At 43.7% G+C, this 25,850-nt stretch overlaps 1 protein-coding gene across 1 annotated transcript in view; it reads right to left on the minus strand.

Moving 5' to 3' along the window:
* The window catches only part of ARL15 (ADP ribosylation factor like GTPase 15), a 394,619-nt gene extending 371,333 nt beyond the window's left edge, over positions 1-23,286 (minus strand). The window contains exon 1 of the mRNA XM_032395357.1: positions 23,121-23,286. Coding sequence (XP_032251248.1) covers positions 23,121-23,168 — 48 coding nt within the window. The 5' untranslated portion in view covers positions 23,169-23,286. The remainder of the gene's footprint in view (positions 1-23,120) is intronic.
* Positions 23,287-25,850: the final 2,564 nt, after the last annotated feature.

Here is a 25,850-nt window from a genome sequence, read left to right on the forward strand (position 1 = left end):
AAGGTGCAAGGGAGAGTGGATCTGGGGTAGAGCAGATGTGGTAATTCTAATATTATGGACAAAATAAGGGAAGACAGAAAAGCTTTCAACAATTTTGCTTCAAAAATCCCTGCCACAGGCAGACAGTATTCTGCCATGAAAAGTCACAGCATCAGACACTCAATCCAATAGCCCACAGATAAGAAGCAGTTGGGGAGCCATTAGGAGTATAGATTTGGGGGGTCAAACTTCCTGGAATCAAATCCCAGCCATACAACTTACTGTTTGTGGGACCCTGGGCAAGTTACTTAACCACTCTTGCATCTTAAATTATCATTTGTGAAGTGAGGATAACAGTAGTACCTACTTCAAAGGGTATGAGGATTAAGGAATTCTACAAGGAAACCTCATAAAGCTCCAAATTTGTGTTTGCTTATTTGTAAACTGAGTGTCTACTATGCTCCAGGCACACAAATTCCTCTAGGCATCTGCACTCAGGCCCCAGACCTGGGAGGCCCCAGGAGATGAACTCTGCCATCAGCTTCTAAGGACACCCTTGATCCAGGCCTGGTTGCATTCTCCTGGTGTCTCTTCCTGCTTATCTTCACATTCCAGGACTATGACTTCTCACTGCAAACACGGTCACTCAGGACACTAACTCAAGATCCTCCAAAGGAAAAAACGTTCCAAGGCCAGAGGGCTTAGTTCCCAGCATGCACCCTCCCCCCGAAGACCCGGCACTGGGGGGGACACGACACACACACACAACAAAACCAAAACCAAAAATCATTCTTTTCAGCCAGACCCCATATTGCTGTTCAGCCAGGAATTTCCATCTATACAAAAACAGAAGAGGTTTTAGTCTATGTTATATTAAATTTTAATGGTCAATTATCACAACATTTTAACATTCAGTATTAACATGTTAGGATATTTTATAATGACAGGCATCCAGGTGACAACGCATTGCCCAACTAGACACCTAGGAATATTGTTAGTCATAAGGAAAATCATATTTTAAATATGTGGGTTTATGCTCCATTCCTCCTCCCCCATTCTTTTTTGGATGTAATTGAATATAACCTTTCAGCACTACCCTTCTGCTGTCAGTGATTCCGTTTTTGAACTTATTTTAAGCCTCTACCTTGAACATAATGCTTATATTGTCAAATGCATATTTGAAGTCCTCAAAATATGCAAGTGGTCAAGCCCTTTCACTAAATCAATACCTCCATAGTAACTTATGAAAATTACTGTACTGCCCAGAAACACTGGTTACAGGAGAACGTGATCCAACCATTTAAAGAGTCAAAAAGCAAGGTGCCTGGGTGGCTTAGTCGGTTAAGCATCTGCCTTCGGCTCAGGTCAGGATCTCGGGGTCCTGGGATCCTGGGATCAAGCCCTGCATTAGGCTCCCGTGTTCAGCAGGGAGTCTGCTTTTCCCTTTCCTGCTCCCACTTGCACGCTCTCGCTGTCAAATGAATAAAATCTTTTTTTTTTTTTTTTTTTTTTTAAAGATTTTGTTTATTTATTTGACAGAGAGAGACACAGTGAGAGAGGGAACACAAGCAGGGGGAGTGGGAGAGGGAGAAGCAGGCTTCCCGTGGATCAGGGAGCCCGATGCAGGGCTCGATCCCAGGACCCTGGGATCATGACCTGAGCCGAAGGCAGACGCTTAACGACTGAGCCACCCAGGCGCCACCCAAATGAATAAAATCTTTAAAAAAATTAAAAACACTGTCAAAAAGTTTATTGGTTTATGAGTTAGACTGTCTGGACTTTTCATTTTTCTGATTGTGGAAAGGGAATAAAGCTAAGCATAATTTTTGAGTTTAGACAGACGTGTGTTCAAATAATTCAGGGCATGACCTTAGAAAACTTACATGCTCTGAGCTTTAGTAACTGGTCCTCAGATGTGAGAAAAGACTACTACTAACCTTATTGGGCCAAGTAAACAAGCATCAGGTGCTTGGCAAAGAAGAGACATTCCCTCAAACTCACTGAAGCCCAGGCCAAGCCATGTACATCTGCTGCTGGACAGTGTCCCTGACAGGTCCCCCAGCCACCCGCCCCCTTGCCTCTGAATAATCCAGTCTCCATGCTGTTGCAGAGAGAACAAGATTCAACATGCCAGTCAGGTCCTACTGCTTCCTGCTTAAAACCACTTATTAGTTTAAGAGTAATCTTAAATGAAATTCACTCAACTCCCTAGGATAACCTCCTGGCCCCACAGGATCCTGCCCAGCTTCCCTCTGGAATCTGGCTTCAAGACCAGTTTCTTTGGGCCACTCTTCAGCATCAGATACCCCCCAAATTCATGACTTCTATGAACAGAAATACCACTTTCTTACATTTGCTGAAGACAAATGACCCCAGTCAAGGTGCTTGGGGGAACTACTTGGGAGTTCCCAGGGCTGCCTGTGCCCAACTCAGGTGGCTAGAATCTACCTACTTTTGGTCTCCAGGGACTCCACCTAGTTCCCTTTTCTCCCCAAGGGACACTACTTTTTGTCTTGTAGGTTTTATCCCCGTCCCTGAAGTCTGACTTCCAGGTAGCACAAGCCCTCTCTCCTTGCTGTTCATATCCTTGCCGCCCACCTTCTCCAAAGGTGTGCATACTGGCCCTTCTTACTGCATGGCTTCTACTGCTAATTAATAAGAGACGGGCAGCTAACAACAACAAAAAAAAGTCCTTGTAAGTGAAGTCTGCATACTCCTCGCCCTTGTTTCTGATTGTGTGGATAAGCAAGCCTCTTAAACTCCTATCCTCTGCCTCTGCGAGGGTTGGTCTCCCCTATACCCCATTTTTCAGTCTCCGGCCAGATGACGGAATTACAACCCACAAATAGAGGGGGCACAGCCCCTTGCAAGCCACTTCCTTCAGGTGAGTAATTGTCATTTCTGAGGGCAGAGTTCCTAGTCAAGGGTTCCTTTAAGATGGTTAATAAAGGCAAATGAAACTGTAGTATTAAAATCGTATGGAGCCACACACAATTTAAAACCATGCCCGGGATTATCTTATAATGACATTTATTAAGAGATTACTATGTGCTGGGTGTTTTTGCAAGGTCATCTCCGTCCTCACAACTTGAGCAACGGGGGCATTTCTAGGCCCGTCAGATGAAACACTGAGAAGGAGTTACCAGCACATGGCTGCGAAGGGACAGAACTTCGATTTCCACCTAGGTCTGATTCTGAACTAGTGGTTTTCAAACTACACCCCCGACAGGGCTTCCCAAGAGGCAGCTGGATATTTAAGAAATGTTTCTATAAAGGGAACTGAATTTTTATTAGAGACTGAAATGAAGAAAAGCATACTCCAACGTACTGTATGTGAACTTTTAACACACTGGAGACCACCCACACACATCCCCTGTGCTGCCAGGGTAAGGAGTTTTTGTAGGGGGAGGGTCAAGCCTCAGAATACAATCTGTATTCTGCCTTCTGATGGAAGATTTAAGATGAAGCTACTTTAAAATCTGTAAACTTTGCAACTGTGATTCCATTACAATCCTATTTTCCCTTAATGTGACAAAAAAGAAAAATGAACCTGGAAGGTAATCCCTCGGTTCTCATCCAGCTAAATGGATTGAAGTTAAAAATCATCTAAATCTAAATTCAGTTTTGTGTTTATCAAAACAGCTTCACTGTCCTCACTGATCTAGAATACACTATAAGGAGAGAGGAATTGTAAGTTTGTAAAAATCATGTATAATAATTTTAAATATCTGAGTTCTGCATAAAATGGGTTAGAAAGAAAGAATTCCACCATTTAAATGAAAAGAAACATCTGAAATCCTCCCCTACCCCACAGTGATTTTTAAATAACTCATGGTAAGCAGAGAGAGAGTCTCATATTAGGACCAAATGATAAGCAGGGGTAAAACTGAAAGAAATCGTGCATCTACTTTGCCTTCTCACTCAATCCATGAACCCCTTCTATAATGTCCTTAACAAGTCGGAAGCAGCCTCTGCTTTGTCATTTCCTATTCACAGCCAATGGCTAAACCCTCTAAGAAGGCTCCCTAACCTGAACCAATACCTGCCTTCCCTTAATTCTGACCCTATTATAGTCTGCCTCTGAAGATTCACAGGATAGTCCTTCAAATGACTGAAGCCACTGATCCTATGGTCTCTTTTTTAAGGTGTCCTGCAAGTACAAAAACCAAAATTCTGATGCCGATGAAAAAAATCATGAACTACGTCCCTTCAAGCAGGTAAATCTTATTCTGCTAGCCCAGAGGTAGGCAAACTATCATCCCTGGGCCAAACCCGGCCCCCTGCCTGCTTCTGTAAGTAACACTTCGCTGGATCCCAGCCACATCTATCACGTCTGGTGGCTTCGGCGCCACAACGGCAGAGCTATACAGCTCAGACAGACTGCAGAGCCCACAAAGCCTAGAAGATTTACCAGCTGGCCCTTTACAGGAAAGGTCTGTCCACCCTGTTCTGGCCCACCAACTGGAGTTTTCCCCACAAGCAAAGAATTGTATTATAGTCGATGTTTCAGGCTATAGTTCAGCAGATATAGGGTTATCCTTGTGTTATCTATGGTGCCCAAGTACCTACCAAACAGTAAGCTCTCAATAAGTATTGGAATAAGGAACATTAGATAAGAAGGGAGAGGTGGGGAGGAAAGAAGTATAGGGCTTTTCTTCTCCCAAAACGAATTTGACATTGATCCTTCATGGGATATTTTAAAACCTAACAGATCCCTTTTCTTGTTGTAGCTCAGTATTTGAGCACAGGGCTGTACATCTGAATTAAAATCCAGGATGTGAAGTCAGTGTTCCATTTCAAGCAAATAAACAGGGATTAAAATGCTGTTTTATGGAAGTCATTAATTTTGAACACCCAGGAAAAGGCTACCCACACCTACTCTTAGAATATTCATTTGTTACTATTGTTTTAATATCACTCACCGCAATACTATAAAGCAACTGGGATAAATAATCTTTGCCTCCGACATGAACTCAACCCTCTGGATTTGGGAAGTGGAAGAGAATTGCTTTAAAAAAGAGGAGAGAATCAAGCCATCAATGAGCTTGTTACATCTTGATTCTTCATCTCCATCATTTCTTCCTAATCATGCATTTTTATGTTGGTTCTCAAGACTTCTGTATGAAGAATTAAAATATGCATCACTTCCTACACAGCTCTCTATAATTTTGACTTTTTTAGCAACTCATTTCATTATACTTGTGTTCTCCTATATAACAAAGAATCTTATTTCAAGAGTTTTAAAATTAGCAACTGAAGATCTATTCTCATCATGGAATCAAAAGAGAAAAGCGTTACTCAGTCTGTTTTATGTAACTGTTTAGAAGACTATTAAGCTCATGTAATTATGATAAAACTAGGAGCACTGAGAAGACAAGGAATGGAATATATTCGTCTATGGGTATTTCCAAGGATAACCAATACAGTTAGACATTCTCCTCAAATCAAGATGTATTTGGGAAAACTAAAGCACCACTCACACAGGACACTACTGCCTACACACTCAGGCTACAGAAAAATTGTGGTCTGAGTCCACAGAAATAGAGAACAGTTGGGGCGCCTGGGTGGCTCAGTCGTTAAGCGTCTGCCTTCGGCTCAGGTCATGATCCCAGGGTCCTGGGATCGAGCCCCGCATCGGGCTCCCTGCTCGGCCAGGAGCCTGCTTCTCCCTCTCTCACTCTGCCTGCTTGTGTTCCCTCTCTAGCTGTCTCTCTCTCTCTGTCAAATAAATAAAATAAAATCTTTAAAAAAAAAAAAGAAATAGAGAACAGTTGTACTTCAGGCTCAAGAAATAATCCTGCCCACAGCCCAAGGCCAGGTCTGTAGGAGCCCTGAAAAAGTCAGGAAATGCAAAGGAAACCCGGGAAGGATCAAATAATCCTATCTAAACGACAAGTCTTTAAAAAATGCAACTTGAAAACCCAACAAGTTATGGGGAGATTTATGTTACACTAAGAAATTTTATTGGTGAACTGCAGGATGTACAATTTCTATACAAAATAGAACAGAAATTCAATAATTCCAAGAGGTTTCCTACACCCAGCACAGGGACTTGAACAAAGAACTAGCTGCCGTCAAGAAAAATTCCAAATGACAAAGAACTGCAACAGCATCCAATAAGCCCAGTACTCTGTCCTCTACAACAGGCGCGGCCTAGTAAGTCAGCCCAGTACTCTGTCCTCTACAACACACGTGGCCTTTCTGGAAACATTTCTAAGGAAGGAGGGATAAAAGAGCTGGCAAAGTAAGCACATGCTAGGGGGACAAGATCTCAAAAGCAGAAACTTGACTTTCAAACTGTTTGTAATTCTCAACTTTTATTGGAACCATGAGTCTAGAGAAGGACCTCAGAAAATGTGCCTGCTAAGTTTAAAGGGAGTCATCTCATTTAGCCAAACTCAGGTCGCAGCTCGAAGCACAGCTGGCCTACAGACAGGTGCAGGCCACCGTGGGCTACGCCAGGACCTTTCACCCCTGGAAATCAGAAATAGCAGCCACTTAGAACACTAACTAAGCAGCTACAATATCTTTAACCCAGTACTCTGTACAGTGTTTATTAGATGGAGGTAGGAAGATTTCTGAAAAGCTGGCATTGGAAAAATGAATGGAACCGGACTAAAATTTTTTCCGTGACAGGAGTACCCTAAGTCCTTGTTTCACATAGAAAGTTCCAGTCCAGAGACGCCTGGGTGGCTCAGTCGGTTAAGCGTCTGCCTTCGGCTCAGGTCATGATCCCAGGGTCCTGGGATCGAGTCCTACATCGGGCTCCTTGCTTGGCAGAGAGCCTGCTTCTCCCTCTACCTGCTCTGTCTGCCGCTCCCCCTGCTTGTGCTCTCTCTCTCTGACAAAAAAATAAATTAAAAAAAAAAAAAGAAAGAAAGAAAGTTCCAGTCCAGGGGCACCTGGGTGGCTCAGTCGGTTAAGCATCTGCCTTTGGCTCGGGTCATGATCCTTGGGCTCCCTGCTCAGTGGGGAGTTTGCTTCTCCCTCTCCGACTCCCCCTGCTTATGCTCTCTGTCAAATAAATAAAGTCTTTAATGAAAAAAAGAAATCTATCATACAAAAAAAAAGAAGAAAAACAAAGAAGAAAGTCTAGTCCAATAATAGCAGAAGAGTAGTTCAATAATAGCACTTTAACAGTGCTTAGGATACTAGACTTTTAAATGCTTTCTATATTTTAACTCTGATGGAGGTACTATTATTATGCCCATCTTGCATACAAGGAACATGGGGCAAAGAGATGCGCAGCAGGTGACAACCAGAGAATGCAAAAGCAGGCAGTGTGGCCCCCAAGGTCTAGGTCCTTTACCGTTCTCCGTACAGCCTCTCAGCCGTCTTGTGCACCTGTGCCAGGCTCTGGAAACAATGAGGCCCACAACCCAGCCCTGCACTATGACACACCATGCTTTGTCCTGTAACAGACCCAGGAACCAAGGCCTGAGGCAGGGCCGTGGCTGGCCCATTAGTACCTCTGGGCACAACGGATACCTCAGCCAGCCGAGCAGGAGCTGGGTTGCAGCCACACTGACCCCCTAGGCCAGGCACCCCTGCAGCATCCAGTACGTCTAACTGTCTAAGGCAGCCCCCAGAGCAGCCCTGGAAGGAGCCTCAATTCAGTTTCGGTAGCCAAAGGCTGGGAGAAGACGACTTAAATGAGACTAGGAGGGAAAAGGGGAACTCGCCAACCAAAAACTATTTCGGCAATCCTAGCTCTTGAAGGGGGTGGCGGGGTGGGGGGTGGAGTCAGGATCATACGGGCCATCTCGGCTTTACAAACACATCCAGATTTCTATGCAATAGTTCCAGACACAGCACACGCAGACTAACCTCCCAGGCTGCCCTAGCAAAACAGCCCCAAGCAGGTTGCCTTCAGAAAAACTGGCTCCACAAGCTGCCTGAGACCAGCTTTCAGTCCAGTTGAAAGGCCTCAGCCTGGACCATCTTCAACAGCTTCTGGACTCAGCGCCTCAGACCACCAGTTCTCTGCCCCAGGAGCCTGGTGCCAGCAGGGCCCTGACCCTGGGAGCCCCCTAAGGAGATGAGGTTTGTGTGACAGATGCAGCAACCAAATCCCCCAGGAGTCCAGTCTCCTCCCCCTCCAGGGACCAGGACGCCCTTGGAAGCTCAACTCCTCTTAGCAGAAAAGTATAGGCAGAAGGTCTTAAGAAGTGAGTTGTGGGTTTATTTATCTGAACCAGGACCCCCTCCCTAGCACAACTAGCTTGGACTTAACTTTCTCCCAACCACCTAACCAGAGAATTGCTAGATCAAAGTCTTTTTGGGCAAGCACCTACCTTGGGAAAGCACCTCACATTACAGTTACCCTGACCCCACACTGCTCTGTGCCTCCTCTCCAACGAGCCACCCTCACACTAGTCTCCCTCCCCAGCCTTTCCAGAGAGCCCTCTGCCATGGTGTATTTCTTGAAGCAGGTTGATTAACGTTTCCAGGTCTCAGTTTTTACATCTGAAAAATGGAACGGATACTAGTATCTACCTCATAGGGCCCTTAGAAAGTGCCTGCCAACCTTGAGGGCATTAAGCTAAGTGAAGCAGTCAGAGAAAAACAACTATGATAGGACCTCACTTATGTGGACTCAAAAAAGGCAAAAACAAGTGCGCAGATATTTAGAACAGAATAGTATTTGCCCGAGGCAGCGTCTGGAGGGTGGCAAATGGGTAAAAGGAGTCAAAAACTACAAACTTTTAGTTATTAAATTAAAAAGTCCTAGGGACGGGGCGCCTGGGTGGCTCAGTTGGTTAAGCGACTGCCTTCGGCTCAGGTCATGATCCTGGAGTCCCTGGATCGAGTCCCGCATCGGGCTCCCTGCCGAGCAGGGAGTCTGCTTCTCCCTCTGACCCTCCCCCCTCTCACGTGCTCTCTCTCTCTCATTCTCTCTGTCTCAAATAAATAAATAAAATCTTTAAAAAAAAAAAAAAAAGTCCTAGGGACGAATGTACAGCATGGTGACTTTAGTGAATGATACTGTATTGAATATTTGATAGATATACAAAGTTACAAGAAAAAAAAATTCTAACTATGTATGGTAAAGGATATTAACTCGATTTATTGTGGTGTTCATTTTGCAATCTATACAAATATTGAATCACTGTGTTGTACACCTCAATTATACCTCAACTTAAAAAAATACCTTCATTGTTGATATTGGCAGGCATTTTCTGCTCTGATGATGAGCAAGAGGAAGCACCAGAGGAGAGGGTGTCTGTCACTGTTCTAGAATACATGTATTATTTCAGTGAATCCTCACCAAACCCAAGGGGGAATTACTCTTACTATCCCCCCTTCACAGAGGAATAAAGTGAAGCACTGAGAAGTAACTTGCCAAAGATACAGTGAAGGTGAAGCCAGGCAGCATAACCTGGCAGTTGAAGCAGTAGGTGAACCATGAAACTCCCCTACACCCACAAGAGCTTTGTGAAACATCCCCTCCACCGTGTGGCCTACCTCAATCCCCTTGAGATCCCCGAGGCTCTCCAGACCACTCCTACTCCTCTCAAGACTCAGGACAAGGAGGGGCGCCTGGGTGGCTCAAGCATCTGACTCTTGGTTTCGGGTCAGGTCATTATCTCAGGGTCTTGAGACAGAGCCCCTCTCAGGCTCCGTACTCAGCGGGGAGTCTGCTTCTTTCCCTCTGCCCCTCCCCCCATGCATGCTCCTTTTCTCTAAAATAAATCTTAAGGAAGAAAACAAAAAAAGACTAAGGACAAGGAGTTCTAGTATCTAGTGCTCTTTACCTCTCCTTGTCAAGGACACTGACCGACCTTCACCTCATTCGCTGAGGATATCTGAACCTGGCTCAGCCTCTTGCTTGGAGTCCTGCCATGGTCCTAGCAACTGGGCCATCTATGAGCATACTCTATCCAAAGCCTTGGCTGTATTTCTTCTTCTCCTAACCTCCCATCGTTTCCACTGCCAACCATAGCCACACTAGAGCTTCCCCTCAGAGAACAGCTCTACCTCTGCGATCTTAAGCTCATATACCCTTCTGTCTGACCACATTGAACTCTCCTTCCCTCCAGTTTTCTGAACACTCCTGATGACACCTATCATTCAGCCTCATCAAGACCACCAGTCCCTTGTTCATCCTTTACCTTCTGTTTGCCCTTCCTTCCAATAACCGAGCTCATGGCCTATCACTTCAACCATGGTCTTGCCATTGTCCTAAACGTCTAGAAGGAAAAAAAAATTTATTTTCACAACCCCGCCAGATTTGGGTCGTTGTTCAGTCATGGCTTCTGATGTCAACAGTGCGCAGCGACCAACACTTCCGGTTCCTTGGTCAGCACTCGCCCTGGCTCTTGAGCTCTAAGCCCACGCAGCTCAAGCCCCTATCCCATCACATTTCAGTCACCATCAGCCAAGGGACCTCCTATTCTACGTCATCAGCATTTATCCGTCTCATGCTGGGTCGAAGGTAAGGAGGAAGGGGGCGCCCCTCGGGCCTCCGGCCGCTCCAGCTCTGGCTCTGTCCTCTCCCCCTTCACCGGGCGGTTCCTTGACAGACTTCACGGCAGCAGTGTCAGCACCTCGCTCCCACTAGGCCTGAGCGCACCCTGGCCCGGGTCACCAGACTCCAGCCCAGTGGCCACTTTTCCCTCCTTATTTTCATGATCTCAGGGAAACATTTAACACAACTGGCCACTTCCTCGTCTGGAAAGCGTATCTCTTCCCAGCCTGCTTGACTCCACACTCCCCGGGTTTTTTTTTTTTTCCAACCTTTCATTTCTCTCTCGGCCTCCTTTTCTGGCTCCTTTCCTTTCTTCTGAACCCACAAAAACTGCTTGCCTACTATTGCCAGCATTAACCGAGACATTGGACTTTCTGGGGACTCCTCCTTTCCCACTCTGCACGATGCCCCCTGCCCCCCCGCCCAGGGCGGGCTCGTTTGTGGCTTCAGGTATCATCTAAGTGGTGAAGACTGGGAGGTCAGAGAATAAGCCCGACCAGAGTTCAAGTTCTAGCTCCCGTGCACCCCGGGCAGGACACTCCATTTCTCTAGACCCGTTTTTCCTAATCTCTAAAATAACAGTAATAAGGAATACATGAAAAACACTTAACACTGTGACTCCCACGTGATAATATAATACAGTCTATGGCAAGTAATAATAAATGTGACCTACTGTTTTTTACTTCATCTCCAGAAGTCCTCTCTGAGCTCCCACCAACCTACATGAAACCTCAACTCGGATTTTGCACAAGCAGCAAAAACTCAAAGACTCAACCAAGATCAAATTCCTCACTTTCCCCTATTATGCCATTCCTTCAAGGGTTACCTATCCCAGTACATGACCCCACTAGCCACCCCAATACCTGTGGTGGTTTTAAAAGGTGCCCACAAACTCTTCAACTTCCTCCTATCAAGAGGTGGTGTCCATCTCCTGCCCCTGCCCCTGAGCTCGCCTGTGGGACTGCCTTGATGAACAAGATGCAGTCCAACTGGTGCTGCATGGCTGCTGAGGCTAGGGCAGAAAAGACTGGCAGCTTCTGCCAGTTTCTCTTGGTACATTCACAGTGAGCCTTCAGCCTGGGCATGAGAAGTACAATCACTCTGACGCAGCATGGAGAGAGACCACATGCAAAGACGCCCCAGGAGTCCACGCTCTTCAAGCCCCCAGCTATTTGGCTGTTCCCAAGCCCAAATGCAAGACAAGTGTATGAAGAAGATTTGAGATGACCCCAGTCACCATTTGATTGTAGCTTCCTAAGGGATCCTGAGCGAAACCGGCCTAGCTGGCCCCAATTTACCTCCAGATTCATGAGTCAACTAGTTATTGTGTGCAGCCACTCTTTGAAGGTGGTTTGTTAACGCAATAATAGAGAACGAGAATAATGCTCAAACCAAAAACCTAAGGATTCTCTAAAATCTTTGTTCTCGCCTCCTACATCCAATTACGGAATTCCAGCAATTCTTAAAAGCATCTGCTTTTGTCGATCCGTCCTTCTCTTACCTGGTGGTGAATACCATCATTTCACTTCCTGAACCAGGAAAACATCTTCCTAACTTGGTCTTCTTGCTCCAGTCTGGCCTCCCTTTCCCATCCCTCACAGGGCAGCCAGATCTGCCCAGGTCAGTCCAGGCAAACTCTGAAGGTTCCCATGATGTGACCCTAGCTGGGCTCTGCAGCTCCCTGTCTATCTACTGCTCCTGACTCTGCTCCAGCCACACCGAGCCCTGGGAGTTCCTTGAAGTGATGGGGTGACTTACCCTCGAGTCTCTGCACAAACTGTTCCTTCTGCCTGACCCTGCCTGTCACTGCAGATTAAAAATGACTCCTCTGGGAAGCTCTCCTGGGCCCTCAAGTCTAGGTTAAGTTTCCTTTCACACACTCCCTCAATAACTTTTATTTCCCTCTAAATGAAATATGCCACTCCAAAATGTAATTGCCTATTTTTCATCTCTAAGAGTGTAAGTTCCCTGACAATAGGCCAATGGCTCACTCACTTATATATCCCTAGTGCCAGGACCACATCAGAACCGAAAAGCCTCATAAAAATTAGAGTTGTTTCAGTGAACGACTGATAAATTACATCAAGGCAACTCTATCACTTAATAAAATTAGAAGAATGGAAGAAAGATAGCTATTCCGGGAAGGATATAAAAGGACTAAAAATTTTTGAAATGAACTAAACATTTGAGATTACATAATTAATCCCATCTTTTTATAGATGAAGAAACAAGTTAATGAGACTGACTGGCTTGCCCAAACCTCCACACCTGGTTGGTGGCAAAGCCAGGAACAAAATCAGGTCAATTAACTCCCATGTACCACTGTAGTACGTCAGAATTTAAGTGAACCCACAGCTGAACAGTGCAGTCATTTCAGAATATGGCCAGTAACTTCTCGAAATTAGAAATCTGCCTTATAATCCTCTTGTATTACATTATTCTCGTGCCTGAACATATGGAAGTAGCTTTGGGCAACTTTTAATTTCTTTGGAGTACACACCCATCAGAATGGGTAGAGAGGAGTATTGACAATATAAGTATTGGTGGTGATATAAAATAACTGCAATTCTTATACTGGTAGAAGTCCAACTGGTTGGTACAGCCACTTCGGAAACATGTTTGCCAGTATTTAGTAAACCTGAACATACATGTACCCAATGAGCCTGAAATTCCATTCTACCCAACAGAAATTAATATATCCACCAAAAGTATGAGCCAGAAAGTTTGTAGCAGATTCCAAATATCCTCAAAGTGAAAATAGTCTAAATGCCCAATAAGAGAATGGACTAGTAATGATATATTCATAATTACACTGCAACAAAAAAAGAACAAATTACTGATTCATACAATGTGGATGAATTACACAGGCATGCTGAAAGAAATCCTAAGTATACTTGTGATTCCATTTATGTGACATTCAAAATCAGGCAAAACTAATCTAGGTCAGTACTGCCCAGGAGGGGACACAAGAGCCTTCTGGAGTGTTGGAAAGGTTTTACATCTCCATTTTGGGGGTGATAACAAGATACAGGTATGTATAAATTTAGCTGTACTTTTAAGACTTGAGGTATAACTTCAAGTGCACAATTAAAATTGAGTAAACAAAAAATTAGAAAAAAGTTAGTTGCACTGTAGCTTTATAGAACACCTTATGTTCAGTGCAATACAGTATCTCATTCAACCCTCAAAAAAGCACTTAAGTTTTATAAATATTATTTACTAGTCATAGTTGAGATCTTCAAAAAAATCTCTGAATCATAACAGGAAGAAAGAAGGAATAAAAAGTGATAGTTTAAAAAAAAAAATCAACTTTAACATTCTTTTTGGGACTTTCCTTTTTGTAGAACAGACCAAAAAACGTGTTTTATCCAAGGTCAAGGACAACTTTTTAATGTCCAGTTCTTAAAATGTACATGAAAGGATGTGTTCCTACATGATGTTTAGTTAACTCTACAAAGATTGTACACTGCCAGTTCTGAAGAGGAAAAAAATCCTCAAGGTGTCACTGATGCAGGGCAGGAGGTGGGAGAAATCAAGGACTTAGACTCGCTTTCTCTACACTTCTATTGATACCATTACATTGAGTCATATGGACTCATACCAATCAGTATAGAAAAATCTAATGTGATTTTTTTTAAGTACAGTTTATTATGTTTTTATTAGTGCTAATCATCACAGAGGCAACCTCTGATGCTGTCTGAATTTTGCACATGAGAAAATTGTGGTTCAGAGTAATTTGTCTTAGACCAGGTTTCCAGGATTTGGCATTTTAGAAATAAGTACATTCTAAATATATATACACATTCAACCAAACAAACTTGAGGACTAATACAGGAATGTCATCTTTTTATTCTGCTAAGTAAAAACATTTTGAGAGAGACACTATGATTCACTAATTTTAGAGTAGACCATATATTCTAACATCTACAAAAAGTTGAAGCAATATTTCAAGTTTAAGTCTCTAAATTTATGATTACTTTGCAACACTTTCCTGATTTTTCCATGTTGCTATGGACTGATATTTGGAAAACACCTTAGATCACACAGGTAATAGGTGGAATACCTAGGAATCAAATAAAGAACTTCAAAGTTCTTTTTCTTCTCTGTCGCAATAGTAGGTACAGATTAAGATTATGGACATGTCACCAACCCTTATGACAACTGAGGCAGTTGTGAGGACTCCATTCCCCCTGACCCTCGGTTTCCTCAACCACAAGACAGGAATAAATACTCCTACACTGCTCAGGGTTGATGAAAGGGCTAAAGGAACAGTAGAATCCCATATTAAGCACTTCCTGCAGACCAGAGAGCAAATTCTCAAGTATTAATTAATCATCATCATCACCACAAACTTTATTATGTAACTTTGCCTTAAACACTGGCTGATTCTATGGAGGCACAGTTCTAAGTACATTACTAATATCAATTTATTTAATCAGTATCAAAAGCTTTAAAATGCAGTTATCTTTTGACCCTACAACTCTACTTCTAGAATTTGATCATAAAGCAAAAACACCCCAGATGATTAGAAACACTGTATGTAATAATCCCTCTTGGAGAGATTCACCATGTAATCTGCATATTAAAGGCTGTACAACACAGAAACTTGTTTTACTTTGACCCAGTTTTTAAACTTACTTGGCACTGGAACTGCTTTTGGTAGTAGACTCATTTAAGTACCATAGAACTACCACTCCTTACAATACACTAGCACAAAATATCCAGAATTTATGCAGAATATTCATTTCAGTGTTATTTATAACAGCCAAAATTGGAACAAATGTAAAATACTTAATGGAAAGGTGACTAGTTAAGAAAATTATGGTTTGTCAGTATATAATGCAGGAAACTAATGAAGAGAAACTTAAATGTTAAGTATTCATAGAAATAAAAAGCAGGTTATGAAACTATCTTCATTATGATGCAGGGCTGAAAATGTTAACTGGTTCTTTCTGGGTTACTGGATTACAATTTCTCCCCCCCATTGTGCTTTCCAAATTGCCTTTTACTTTAATAATATGGTACCAAAATAATCTGTCCTTACACAGGCAAGAATAGGTGTATATACATGTAGATATGTTAACAGTATTAGAAAATGATTGTCATCAACTGTAAAACAGGAATCATAATACTGAAGTGTAAATAAAATTTCATTTATAGGATTCACCATGTAGTACTAACAAGTAAACATATACAAAGCATGCCTCAAAACCAACACCTATTCTCTTCTGAGCTGCTCACAAAATCCAAATAAGATCCCTACATATAAAAGCGTAAATGGTAATATCCAAACCAGAAACCAAAAAACAAGTATCTACTAATATATACGAGCAACATTCATTGATCTCAGAAACAGAAAAGTTTCAAGAAGGGTGGTAGGTTACAATTTCTGTAAAATTATATTTAACCTATTGTTAGTATATTCTTTATACATACATGCAAATGTAAAAATGCAAAAACACTGAATGAGAATGACACCTACTAACTTCAGTATAGAGAAGGGGGAGGAGAAGGCTTTAGCTCTAGCCTTAAAGTTGTGTTGTTGTTGTTTTTTAAAGCAGTTTTGAAGTTAAAATGGCAAGATGTTAACAACTGCTCATCAGAGGTAGGTACACAGAAGTAGGTTTTGTTATTTTCTGTACTTTTCTGAATACTTGTACTTCCAATACTTGTATTAAAAATAAAACTTTGAAAGAACTGTATTTTGTTTTAGCTCCTGACTCCATGATTAGGAACCAGTACAGTCCTTCTGTGCCTCAGTCAATGGCCCTGGGAGGACTCTATACGGTCACCCACTTCCCCAAGAGTGAGGCCAGGGAAGCGGCTACCCTATTGAAAAAACACCCAGGAATCCCTCTCGGGGAGACAGGGACAAAATTACTTGAGATAAGTCCTCAACCCCGAGAGAAGCAGTCCAGAGGTCAGAACAGTGCCCAGCAAATCTAGGTACAAAGGAACCTGATAAATGAGACTGGCCTGCAAATTCAACTTTTCAAATGGTTCCTCTCAAAACCATGTAGGTGTGTTAGGCTGTCAGCCCAAAAGCAGAACACCAACGTTTATGCAAAAAGAGTGGAGGAAAGTAGTTACACAAATGAAAGCAAAATCCCTGAGTAAGCTCGCTCACCTGAAGGCACAAACTCACGCAGTTGCCCCAGCAGGAACTGGGCTGTCCCTACACTCCTGGGAGGGCTTCTCCCAAGAAGACACGGGACAGCAATCAAGTGACCCCTCAATTGCCAGCATTGTGTCTGTGATTTCTGCTGCCCCCCTCACTCGTCCTCTCAACAACTATTAGGTAGGCAGTACTACATGCTTCCGGGCATAGGCTTGGAATCCACCAAGCTAGGCTCACCACCAGGTAGCCCTGACACTCCACTGGCCAATAACCACCTCACTGACCTCAAGTTCCCTCTTTTCTAAGGCTGTGTTTTTTAAGTCGGTAGTATCTGGTTAACAGGACTGGTGGGAGGATGCAGTGAGGCGACAGGAGCAAGACATTTGGCACCATCCTTGGTACACAGTCCCCTCTGATTCTGGCGGTGGTGATCAAGATGGTCAGGGACCCTGCCCTGATGTAGGGGCCAGACTCCAATGATAGCCATCACCCTGGGGCCATTCAAGGGCTATCCACATGTCTTTACTTTAGCACTGGAAGTCAGAACTGGCTATATAATTTGTGAGGGCCAGTGCAAAATGAAAATGTTTGCAAAGCATCAAAGATTAAAAGGATGGTAAGCCCAGAGCATTAAACCAAGTGTGGGGCCCTTCCAAGCCTAGGCCCCACAGCCACGTGCCCTTGAAGGCAGCCCTGCTAGAAGTAAACATGCTCAGACACTTTGTAGACACTTGAAATTAAGGTCAACAAGAACTCAGCTTCCTAGCCTCATCCAAACACTGGAAGCATTTGGGCAGATGCCAGGGGGAGAGCCACAGCAGAAATAAAGGGGGCTGTAGACCTGAAAATAAAAGCCCATCTTAATTCAACTTTTAAGAAGTTATCAGAGGAAACTGCTGTTTCCTTGTTCTCTGCCATGCACTTACCAGAACTTCCCTAAAAACCCTTCCTTCTTTCCAGTCTACCTCAGAAACAAATTATTTATAGTGAGTATCAGGGGAGTCTGCCCAACTGAAATCTGTAACAAGAGGCTACTTGGGGCCTAGCGTCTGCTGGGACAGCCTCGCTTCCCTGGCAGCATGTGATAAAGGAGCACAGCAGACATCAGACAAACTGACAACTAGGTCCTCCATTTCAGTGACCTCTTCAAAAAAGAACTAGGGCTGGTGACAGGCAAGAAGGTGCCCCTGCAGTGACAGTAGGGGGCTCACAGGGTGGCCAAGAAATCCATTTGTGGTCACTTGATGAAACATTAGATGGTGAAGGGCAGTCACCTCAGTGACCAGAGTCAGGACACTGTGGGACAGGAAGCTCAGGACACAACACAGTTGTTTATATTCAGCCTTCTCCTTAACAGTCATTTAGCAAAGCCAAGTCCTTGAGAACAGGGAACCCTGGTCAGCCTCAAGGCCCCTGGGTTGGGTTTTTTTGTTTGTTTGTTTGTTTACCCTTTACCTAAGCAGCAGCATGGTATTCACATGAAATACACTGTACAAATTTCAACAGTCTCAGGGTGCCTGGGTGGCTCAGTCGTTAAGCATCTGCCTTCAGCTCAGGTCATGATCCCAGCATCCTGGGATCGAGCCCCGCATCAGGTTTCCTGCTCAGCGGGGAGCCTGCTTCTCCCTCTCCCACTCCCCCTGCTTGTGTTCCCTCTCTCGCTGTGTCTCTCTCTGTCAAATAAATAAAATCTTTAAAAAAAAAAAAAATTTTTTTTTTCAACCGTCTCCCAATAGCTTCAACACCAGGCTGGAAGGAAGGCTACAAACCCAGCTCTGTTAGCTATGTGAACTTGGGGAAGTGACACCACCCCTCTGAGCCTCGTTTTAATGCCATTACATAGGAAAGCATTTATGACGTCGTCTGGCACACAGGTAAGTGCTCAATAAGTAAACTCAGGCTTCACTCCCTCCACCCCCTGGCATGCCAACAATCACATGGCTTAGGCTCCCAGAGAACGTGAATCATTTCTCCTGTGGGTCTTCCCCTAGGACTCTCCACTTCCAGACTTCTAAGACTGCAGCAACAGAAGCTGGAGAAATAGCTAATGCCTCCATGTCAGAGTTCCTGCTCAATACTCAGATGTTCTTCAAACTTTTGTGTCATGACAAGTCCAGATAGTAGATCTGTGCTTGCATTATTTTAATCTTATGATTCAAAGAATATTTACATGACTAATCCAATTGTAGTTAAGACTAAAAAATGTTTGGCCCGTATGTTATAGTCAATTTGACCATACAATTTATAATGTTCAGTCATTCAGGGTTAAACACAGCACACTTTAAATTTAACTGAGCACCAGATAAAATCAAAATGTGCCTTCACTCTTCTTTTCAAATAGGCACATTTACAACTTACTAGTACCTATAGGCTCTGTTGTTTGAAGTAGATCATGAGTTTCTGTTCTTGGTCAGTTGGCTTTTATTCTGTAGATGGTGATGTACTTCTGCTGACCTACCTACCTTCTCATCTGATCTTCCCCCCGACACACAAATCTTTATAATGGCAGGTACAGCCTCAAACCAAGAAACTGGGCCAGGTTCACCAATCTATATGGAAAATCTAAAACCCTGGCCTTAAATTCTAAACCCAATATACAAATGCAGTGATCATTAGTTGACAATTAGAATCCAAGACTAACCAACCATTTTCAGTTGTCATATTTTCGAGCCTAACTCTGCGTTTTAGTTCACCATAAAACAAAACATGTAAAATGAGAAGCCTACCAGAAAGCCATGGAGCACATCAGAAGCTGCCTTCTCTCCGATGCCCCTTGTGCAACCTGTCCTGCCACGGACTCCTCTAGAGCCACATGCCTGGCAGTCCTATAGCCAAGGGGACCTCAGCTGGGAGCTCATCCTCCCATGACTTTCAGGGCCGTGCACAGAGCAGTGGGTTCCATGAATATTTGTTGAATGGATGAAAATATCAACATGTGATAAGTATTAAACAATCAAGGGTCTTATGACATCCTGCTTGCTGATTACCACTCCAAATCTTTCCATATACTAGCACTAGTTTAAAAGTTAGCCCAGCATTTACCAGTGAGAAATCATGAAGGTCTTTAGGTAGAAGAATAAGCAATATAATCACAATACAATAACATTTTATATCTGAAAAAAAATGTGCAGTTTATAAATCCCTTTCTTTCCCTCCATTATCTCATTAACCATCATCATAGGCATTACACAAAGCAAAATGAATTTTACTGTTTTGATAGCAAAAGGGGGGAAAAGGGTAAAATCCTAACCAAGCAACATGAGCTAGGACAGAAAGAAAATTTGAAACTGAAAGGAATCTAGAAGTTGATTTTGTCCAACCAACCTAGCAGGAAAACCTGGTAGATGTGTTTCTCTTTCATTACAACTTGATTTTCTCCTACTTTATTCAAAAGCTCTGCACGTAGTCTCACTAGTTCTACCTGTCAAGAGAGAGTAAGATGCCAGTACTGCCTGTTGGAACAGTAGAAAAATCTTCACCCACAGACCCGATGGTATGAACATTGGCCTTTAAAGCCCATCCTGAAGATGGAGAAAAGGTGTGTGGCCTCCTAAGCCTACTTCCTTAACCAGAAAACAAGAGGTTTTTATATTTAAATTGCCACCCAGGCTACACAAAGTATCTTGATAATCTTCAAGTGTAAAGGATACATTCTGCATTCCCCAGAACAAAACACCTAATCCAAACAGATTTTATCTTGTCTCAGTTTAGAAGCTGGTGAGAAAAGTAGGACGGTCCCTCGGTCTCATTCATTCAACAAATACTGGGCACTGGGTGGTATTTATTCAGAATTAGCAAATTACCACTACATCCCTGAACTGAATTTAAAAAGCCCTGTCTTAAATATTAAGGCATTATCCCTGTCCCTCACCTTACTGGTCACCTCTAATTGAGACCATTTCTTTTAAGAAAATCAACTGCAACCTCAAAGATCAAACAGCTACGCCAGTCGTTTCAATACCCACAGTCCTATTATAAGCTGCTAAAAATAGCACCTACCTTTCTCCCATTTCTCTTCCTTTCTAATCTCCTCCACATAAAAAAGGTTAAGCGATGACATCCCATCCAAAGAACAATGAACAATACATACACACAGTTCCCTCTTCCAGCTTCCAACAGCAGCAACAAGAAAAGTCAAGCACCGATTAAAAAAGAAAAGATAGCATACACCAGTATGCCTATCAAGTGCGTGGACAGGGAGCGCTAGTCCACAAGCTCAGCAAAATCTGAAGAGCCAATCTTGTCATGAAAGGAACATTTTTTTTTTTTCCTGGAAGTCAAAGAACTTGAGAATTGATTTTAAAAATAAGATGGCAGATGCAGTCAACAGAATTTTTTCCAGAAATTGGTTTTTAATGAACACCATATAAAGATTATATATAAGCAAATGAGTCCATTTGAAAGGCAAGAAGAGAGGAATGATGTGTGGCACTTCATTTTCTCAGAGTTGATAAGAAGTAAACACAAAAACCTGCCTCTGAAGAGTTGTCTTTTAACTGAAATTGGACAGGAAAATTGGACTTCATGTTTAAGGATTTTCTTTAGTGTTTTCACAGGGGATACTTGACACACTCATAAAAACGGGACTTATTTCCTTTAAGAATTTCTCATCTCCAAGGATTAGCCAATGATTTTTATTTACCAGTTTCACTGCAGTTGTGATTTTTTTTAAAGCTTAAAGTTACAAAATGATATTTTTTAGTACCAATGCAATAGGGTGTGTGGGAGCGTGGCAGGTGAAACCAAAAGGCTGTGTCAAATTTAGGGCCCATTGATTTTAACACAAAACTGTTACTAAACTGACAAATTAATCTGCTTTTAAGGTACCCTAAAGCCCCACTAACAATCATTCACCACCTTTAAGTAATCCACCTAGAAATTAACCTGAGTAATCAACCAGTTTTCAATCCCTGAACCCCAAGTGGCTTGGTGGTTTTGGCACCTGGGCTTTGTGATGCTATTTGTAAATTTAAAACTCATCCACTAAAGAAATAACAATGATCAGAACCACCAGACTTCCTTTTTAGGAACTACTTAAGTATCCAAAATTAGCTTTCAGTAGTACAGGTAATGTCACCCTTTCCTATTTGGAATTATCCTCAACAAACTTTGGCTTTGAGTGGACTGCAAAACAAAACCACAGTATTGTACTTTATAAGACAAGCTACAAAATAATCAGTTACTTAATTTAGAAAATCTAAAACACTTGGCAACTCTTAACCTACATGGCACTTTGAATTTTAAAGGACACGCATAATCAGATAACCTCCTTAACTAGCTCCAGGTGTGGGTGGATAATGTCCCTTTATCACAAAGATAACTGACATCAACAAATGAACAAAACAGAATTTGAACTCAATTTTTTATCTCTGCTCCATTCACAAGGTCATGCATTTACTTCAATCACCATCCTTCCCCACAGAAAACAAAAACAAGCCATTAAGCTTTAGGGGAAACATTTCCTTCCCATAAACTAGAGTTAAGTCCAAGACAAGAAAACAGTACAAAACCCGTCCTTGTCCAGCGTTTCTTGATCATGATAGCTTTCACAGTCTTTCTCAGAACAGCAGTAAGTTCAATTCCTAGAAGGCATGGCAAATCTCTGCCAGGACAATCTACAGTAAAACCGCCTGCATGTGTCCAACAAGATCACAGAAGGGTCAATGTTTTTAACCAGCTACTGCAACTCTACGTAATTTAGAGCTAACAAGGTAAACCTGGTAATTGTATAGGCTCGAACACAGCCAATGTCAGTGAGGTTCCCCCTGAACACAAACATGCAGCTCTGGGGAAACAGAATTTCTGGAACAATACATGATGCTTGCATAATTCCACAAAAACACGAGCGCATTATTAAAATAATGTTCAGTCCCAGCACTCTGCTGACACTTCCCACCTAAACTTCTCAGCACAAGCCTGGCCTAAAAACAGCTAGGATCCAGGGTAAAAGCCACAGGCACCCACGACAGGAACGGTGGGACAATGCCTGCCCCTACCCAGTCCCGACCAGGCTTCGATGTAGTTTAGTCCCGTCTACTTTACGGTAATGTGCTTTTAAAACCTCGCCGCGACCGAGGTCATAGCTTTAGAGATCTAATAACAACCAAATGACCGGGGCTGCCGGGCACTTAGTAAGCCATTCTGGTTATGGCTCTTTAATAGTACCTGGAGTTCTGCTAAAGGGAGAGCAGAAAACTCCTGCCTCCCAGGAAAGAAAGTCCTTTGCAGGGAGCACAGAGGGAAGCAAAGAACCGGATCGCAGGCAGAGGACGCCCCGCCGCCGCGGCCCCATCTCTCCGGCACCCCCAGCACGCCCTCTCCCAGCAGCGGGGCGGCCGGGGCCACACCTTTACCTGTCAGCTCCACCACCCCCTCCTCCGCCCCGCCGGCCGCCGCTCCGAGTCCCAGCACAGCTCCAGAGCAGGCTGCAGGAGAAAGAACCCCAAAGGCATCCCATCCCAAAGCAAGCAAGCAAAAAGGCTGTTCCTCCAGGCGGAGGGACACCGGGCACGTCGGAGTGCGAGAGGCGACACGCCACCCCCGTCCCGCACCTACCAGATAATCCATGTACAGAAACGCCTCAGTTATCCGGAGATCAGACATCCGGCAGCCTAAAGCATCCGGAACGGCTCCGAACCCGGAAAAAAAAGCAGCTTCTCTGGCTGCGAGCGAGCAGCCCCTGAAAAAGCCAGCAACAACGAAAATAGCCGAGAGCACCCGAGCAGCCGAAGATTACACAAGGGGCGCGGCGATTGGCTGGGCGGGCGGGCAGAAGGAAAGGAGAACGCTCATTGGCTGCGGTGCCTATAAAAAGCAGGCCACTGCGGGTGGTAGGAGAGAAGCGCGGGAGCGGCGAGGGCGCTGGTTCCTGTGAGCTGGGCGGAGGGCGGGGGCTAGGGCTGCGCAGGCGGAAGAGCGAGCCGGGAAGAGCGGAAAATCGGCCGGTGCCGCAGCAACTGCCCTAGTTCTGCGTGCTCCCGTAGCCGCCTATTCGGGTAGAGCGGAGCAGAACTGTGCTCCAGTGCGGGAGAGCAGTAGTGTCCTCTCCCGTCCTCAGTAGGAAGCGAGCCCTGAAGCGGGAGGCGTGGTAGCCACCGACACCGATAACGCCGTTCTCCGGAGTGATTTCCTGCGGGCTCTGCGGCCTCTAGGCAGCACCGAGGGGGCGCTTCAGGAATGTACTCTGCACAGGCAGGCCTGTGACCGCCCCCCCCCCCACCTTGAGGATGTGAATCTTCGAAGCGGACAGCTCCAGCCTGATGTCCCTCAGGGTACACAGAAGCTTAGGACACAGAGGTAACCGAGGAGGCTCCCTTAGAACGCCAGGTTGCCCTCAGATTTCCCTGTCCACCACGTGAAGGAGGGGGGGAAATTTTGAGGGACACGGTAGACCTCAGACACCGGAAAGAAGCTGACAGGTCTTCACAGGCTTGGAGTCCAATTACACTGAGCACAAATCCATCATCCCTAAAGAAAATGAGCAATAGAACAAGCAGCTTTCTGACAAGACCCATGTAATATACTATTGTGACCCGCTATCCTGGTTAAGAGGTAAGAGTATAAGCAGGTGCATTTGAGACTTGTGCATTTCCTGGTAAATAACAGAAATTGGCATTGGGATTTCGCTATTCCATGAAGGGGAGAGGGAGGTCTGAATCAGTCAAGAAGCTAGATAAGAACACTCAGGTTTTGGTTTTGGTTTAAGATTCAGGCTGAACAACCACACAATGCCAGACGTACCAACTTAGGCTCACAGGATTGAAGTACTGCAGCCAAGCCACCCCCCACATAGTTTGAGATCGGAAAGGATCGCTCTTTGTATTATTAGAGCTTCCCTACAAAAATGTTTTAATAGTAAAACTTCAACTGAAATCTTTCTGATCTGAAGAGACTGCCGACTGTATAAATGTTTAGGGTTTGGGTTTTTATTTTCCCCCTAACTCGGCACCTTCCCTTTTTGCATCCTCAAGAATGCATTTCCTTACTGTAAGTTTACCTGCAGCTGCCAAACAATGGAATTCACCCTAAATGTGCAGGAGGGGAATGCAGCCCCTTACAGGGAGCTTCAGGTTAGTGAGCCTATGCAGGAGCTAACTTGACTCAATTGCATTAAGCCATTAGATCCAATTTTGATTGATTTATCAGAATGCCAAGAACACATCGATTTAGAAGAGATTTTGACCTGGATTCTAAAGTGATGAGCTTCCCTAAACCTACAGCACAATTGGTTGAAACTGACTGCAGAAGTCACAGTGCTCTCAAATTTGCTAGCAAAAATAATTCAAATAGACCGGAAACCTTTTGGGTTTTTTTTTTTTTTTCCTTTCCATGAATAAGCATACTGCAAACAAGATAAAGGGCTTGAGTTAGCAAAGAGACACTTTTGGTCCATTGTCTTATTGAAAACCGAGGTCTTGACTACTGCCCAGTCAGACTCTTAAACAGCCTATCAGTTTCTATGCAGGGAAGATAACCGCTCGGGAGCCACTGGCTTCTGCCTTCCTTTAAAAGCTAACCTTAAAAGACTCAACAGAAGGTCATTAGGCTAAACATGGTTCATCCTACTTCTAGGAATGAGTAAATGAGCTCAAAGAAGGGAGATGAAAGAATTTACTTAAAGTTCCAAAGGCTGCACCATAGTATTCACCATATTCCACACTCTTTGTACATCCTGACACCAAGGAAAACCTTGTGTTTGATCTATTACAAAATCCTAAGCAGCAATGTCCACAATAGCCAAACTATGGAAAGAGCCCAGATGTCCATTGACAGATGAATGGATAAAGAGGTGGTGCGTGCATGTGCACGCACGCACACGCACAATGGAATATTACTCAGCCATTAAAAATGAAATCTTAACATTTGCAACAGCGTGGATAGAACTAGAAGGTGTTATACTAAGTGAAATAAGTTAATCAGAGAAAGACAAATAACATGATTTCACTCATATATGGAATTTAAGAAACAAAACAGGATCATAGGGGAAGGGAGGGAAAAATAAGGAAATCAGAGAGGGAGACAAACCATAAGAGACTCTTAACTCTAGGAAACAAACTGAGGATTACTGGAGGGGAGGTGGGGGAGGGATGGGGTAATTGGGGGATGGGCATTAAGGAGGGCACGTGATGTAATGAGTACTGGGTGTTATATGCAACTTATGAATCACTAAATTCTACCCCTGAAACTAATAATAGTGTGTTAATTGAATTTAAATAAAAATTATTTTAAAATCCTATATTACCTTTTGGAAAACAATCTTCAAAAACCTGAAGCTTCAGAACTCCA

Source organism: Phoca vitulina, unplaced genomic scaffold (genome assembly GCF_004348235.1).
Source record: "Phoca vitulina isolate PV1807 unplaced genomic scaffold, GSC_HSeal_1.0 scaffold83, whole genome shotgun sequence".
NCBI lineage: Eukaryota > Metazoa > Chordata > Mammalia > Carnivora > Phocidae > Phoca > Phoca vitulina.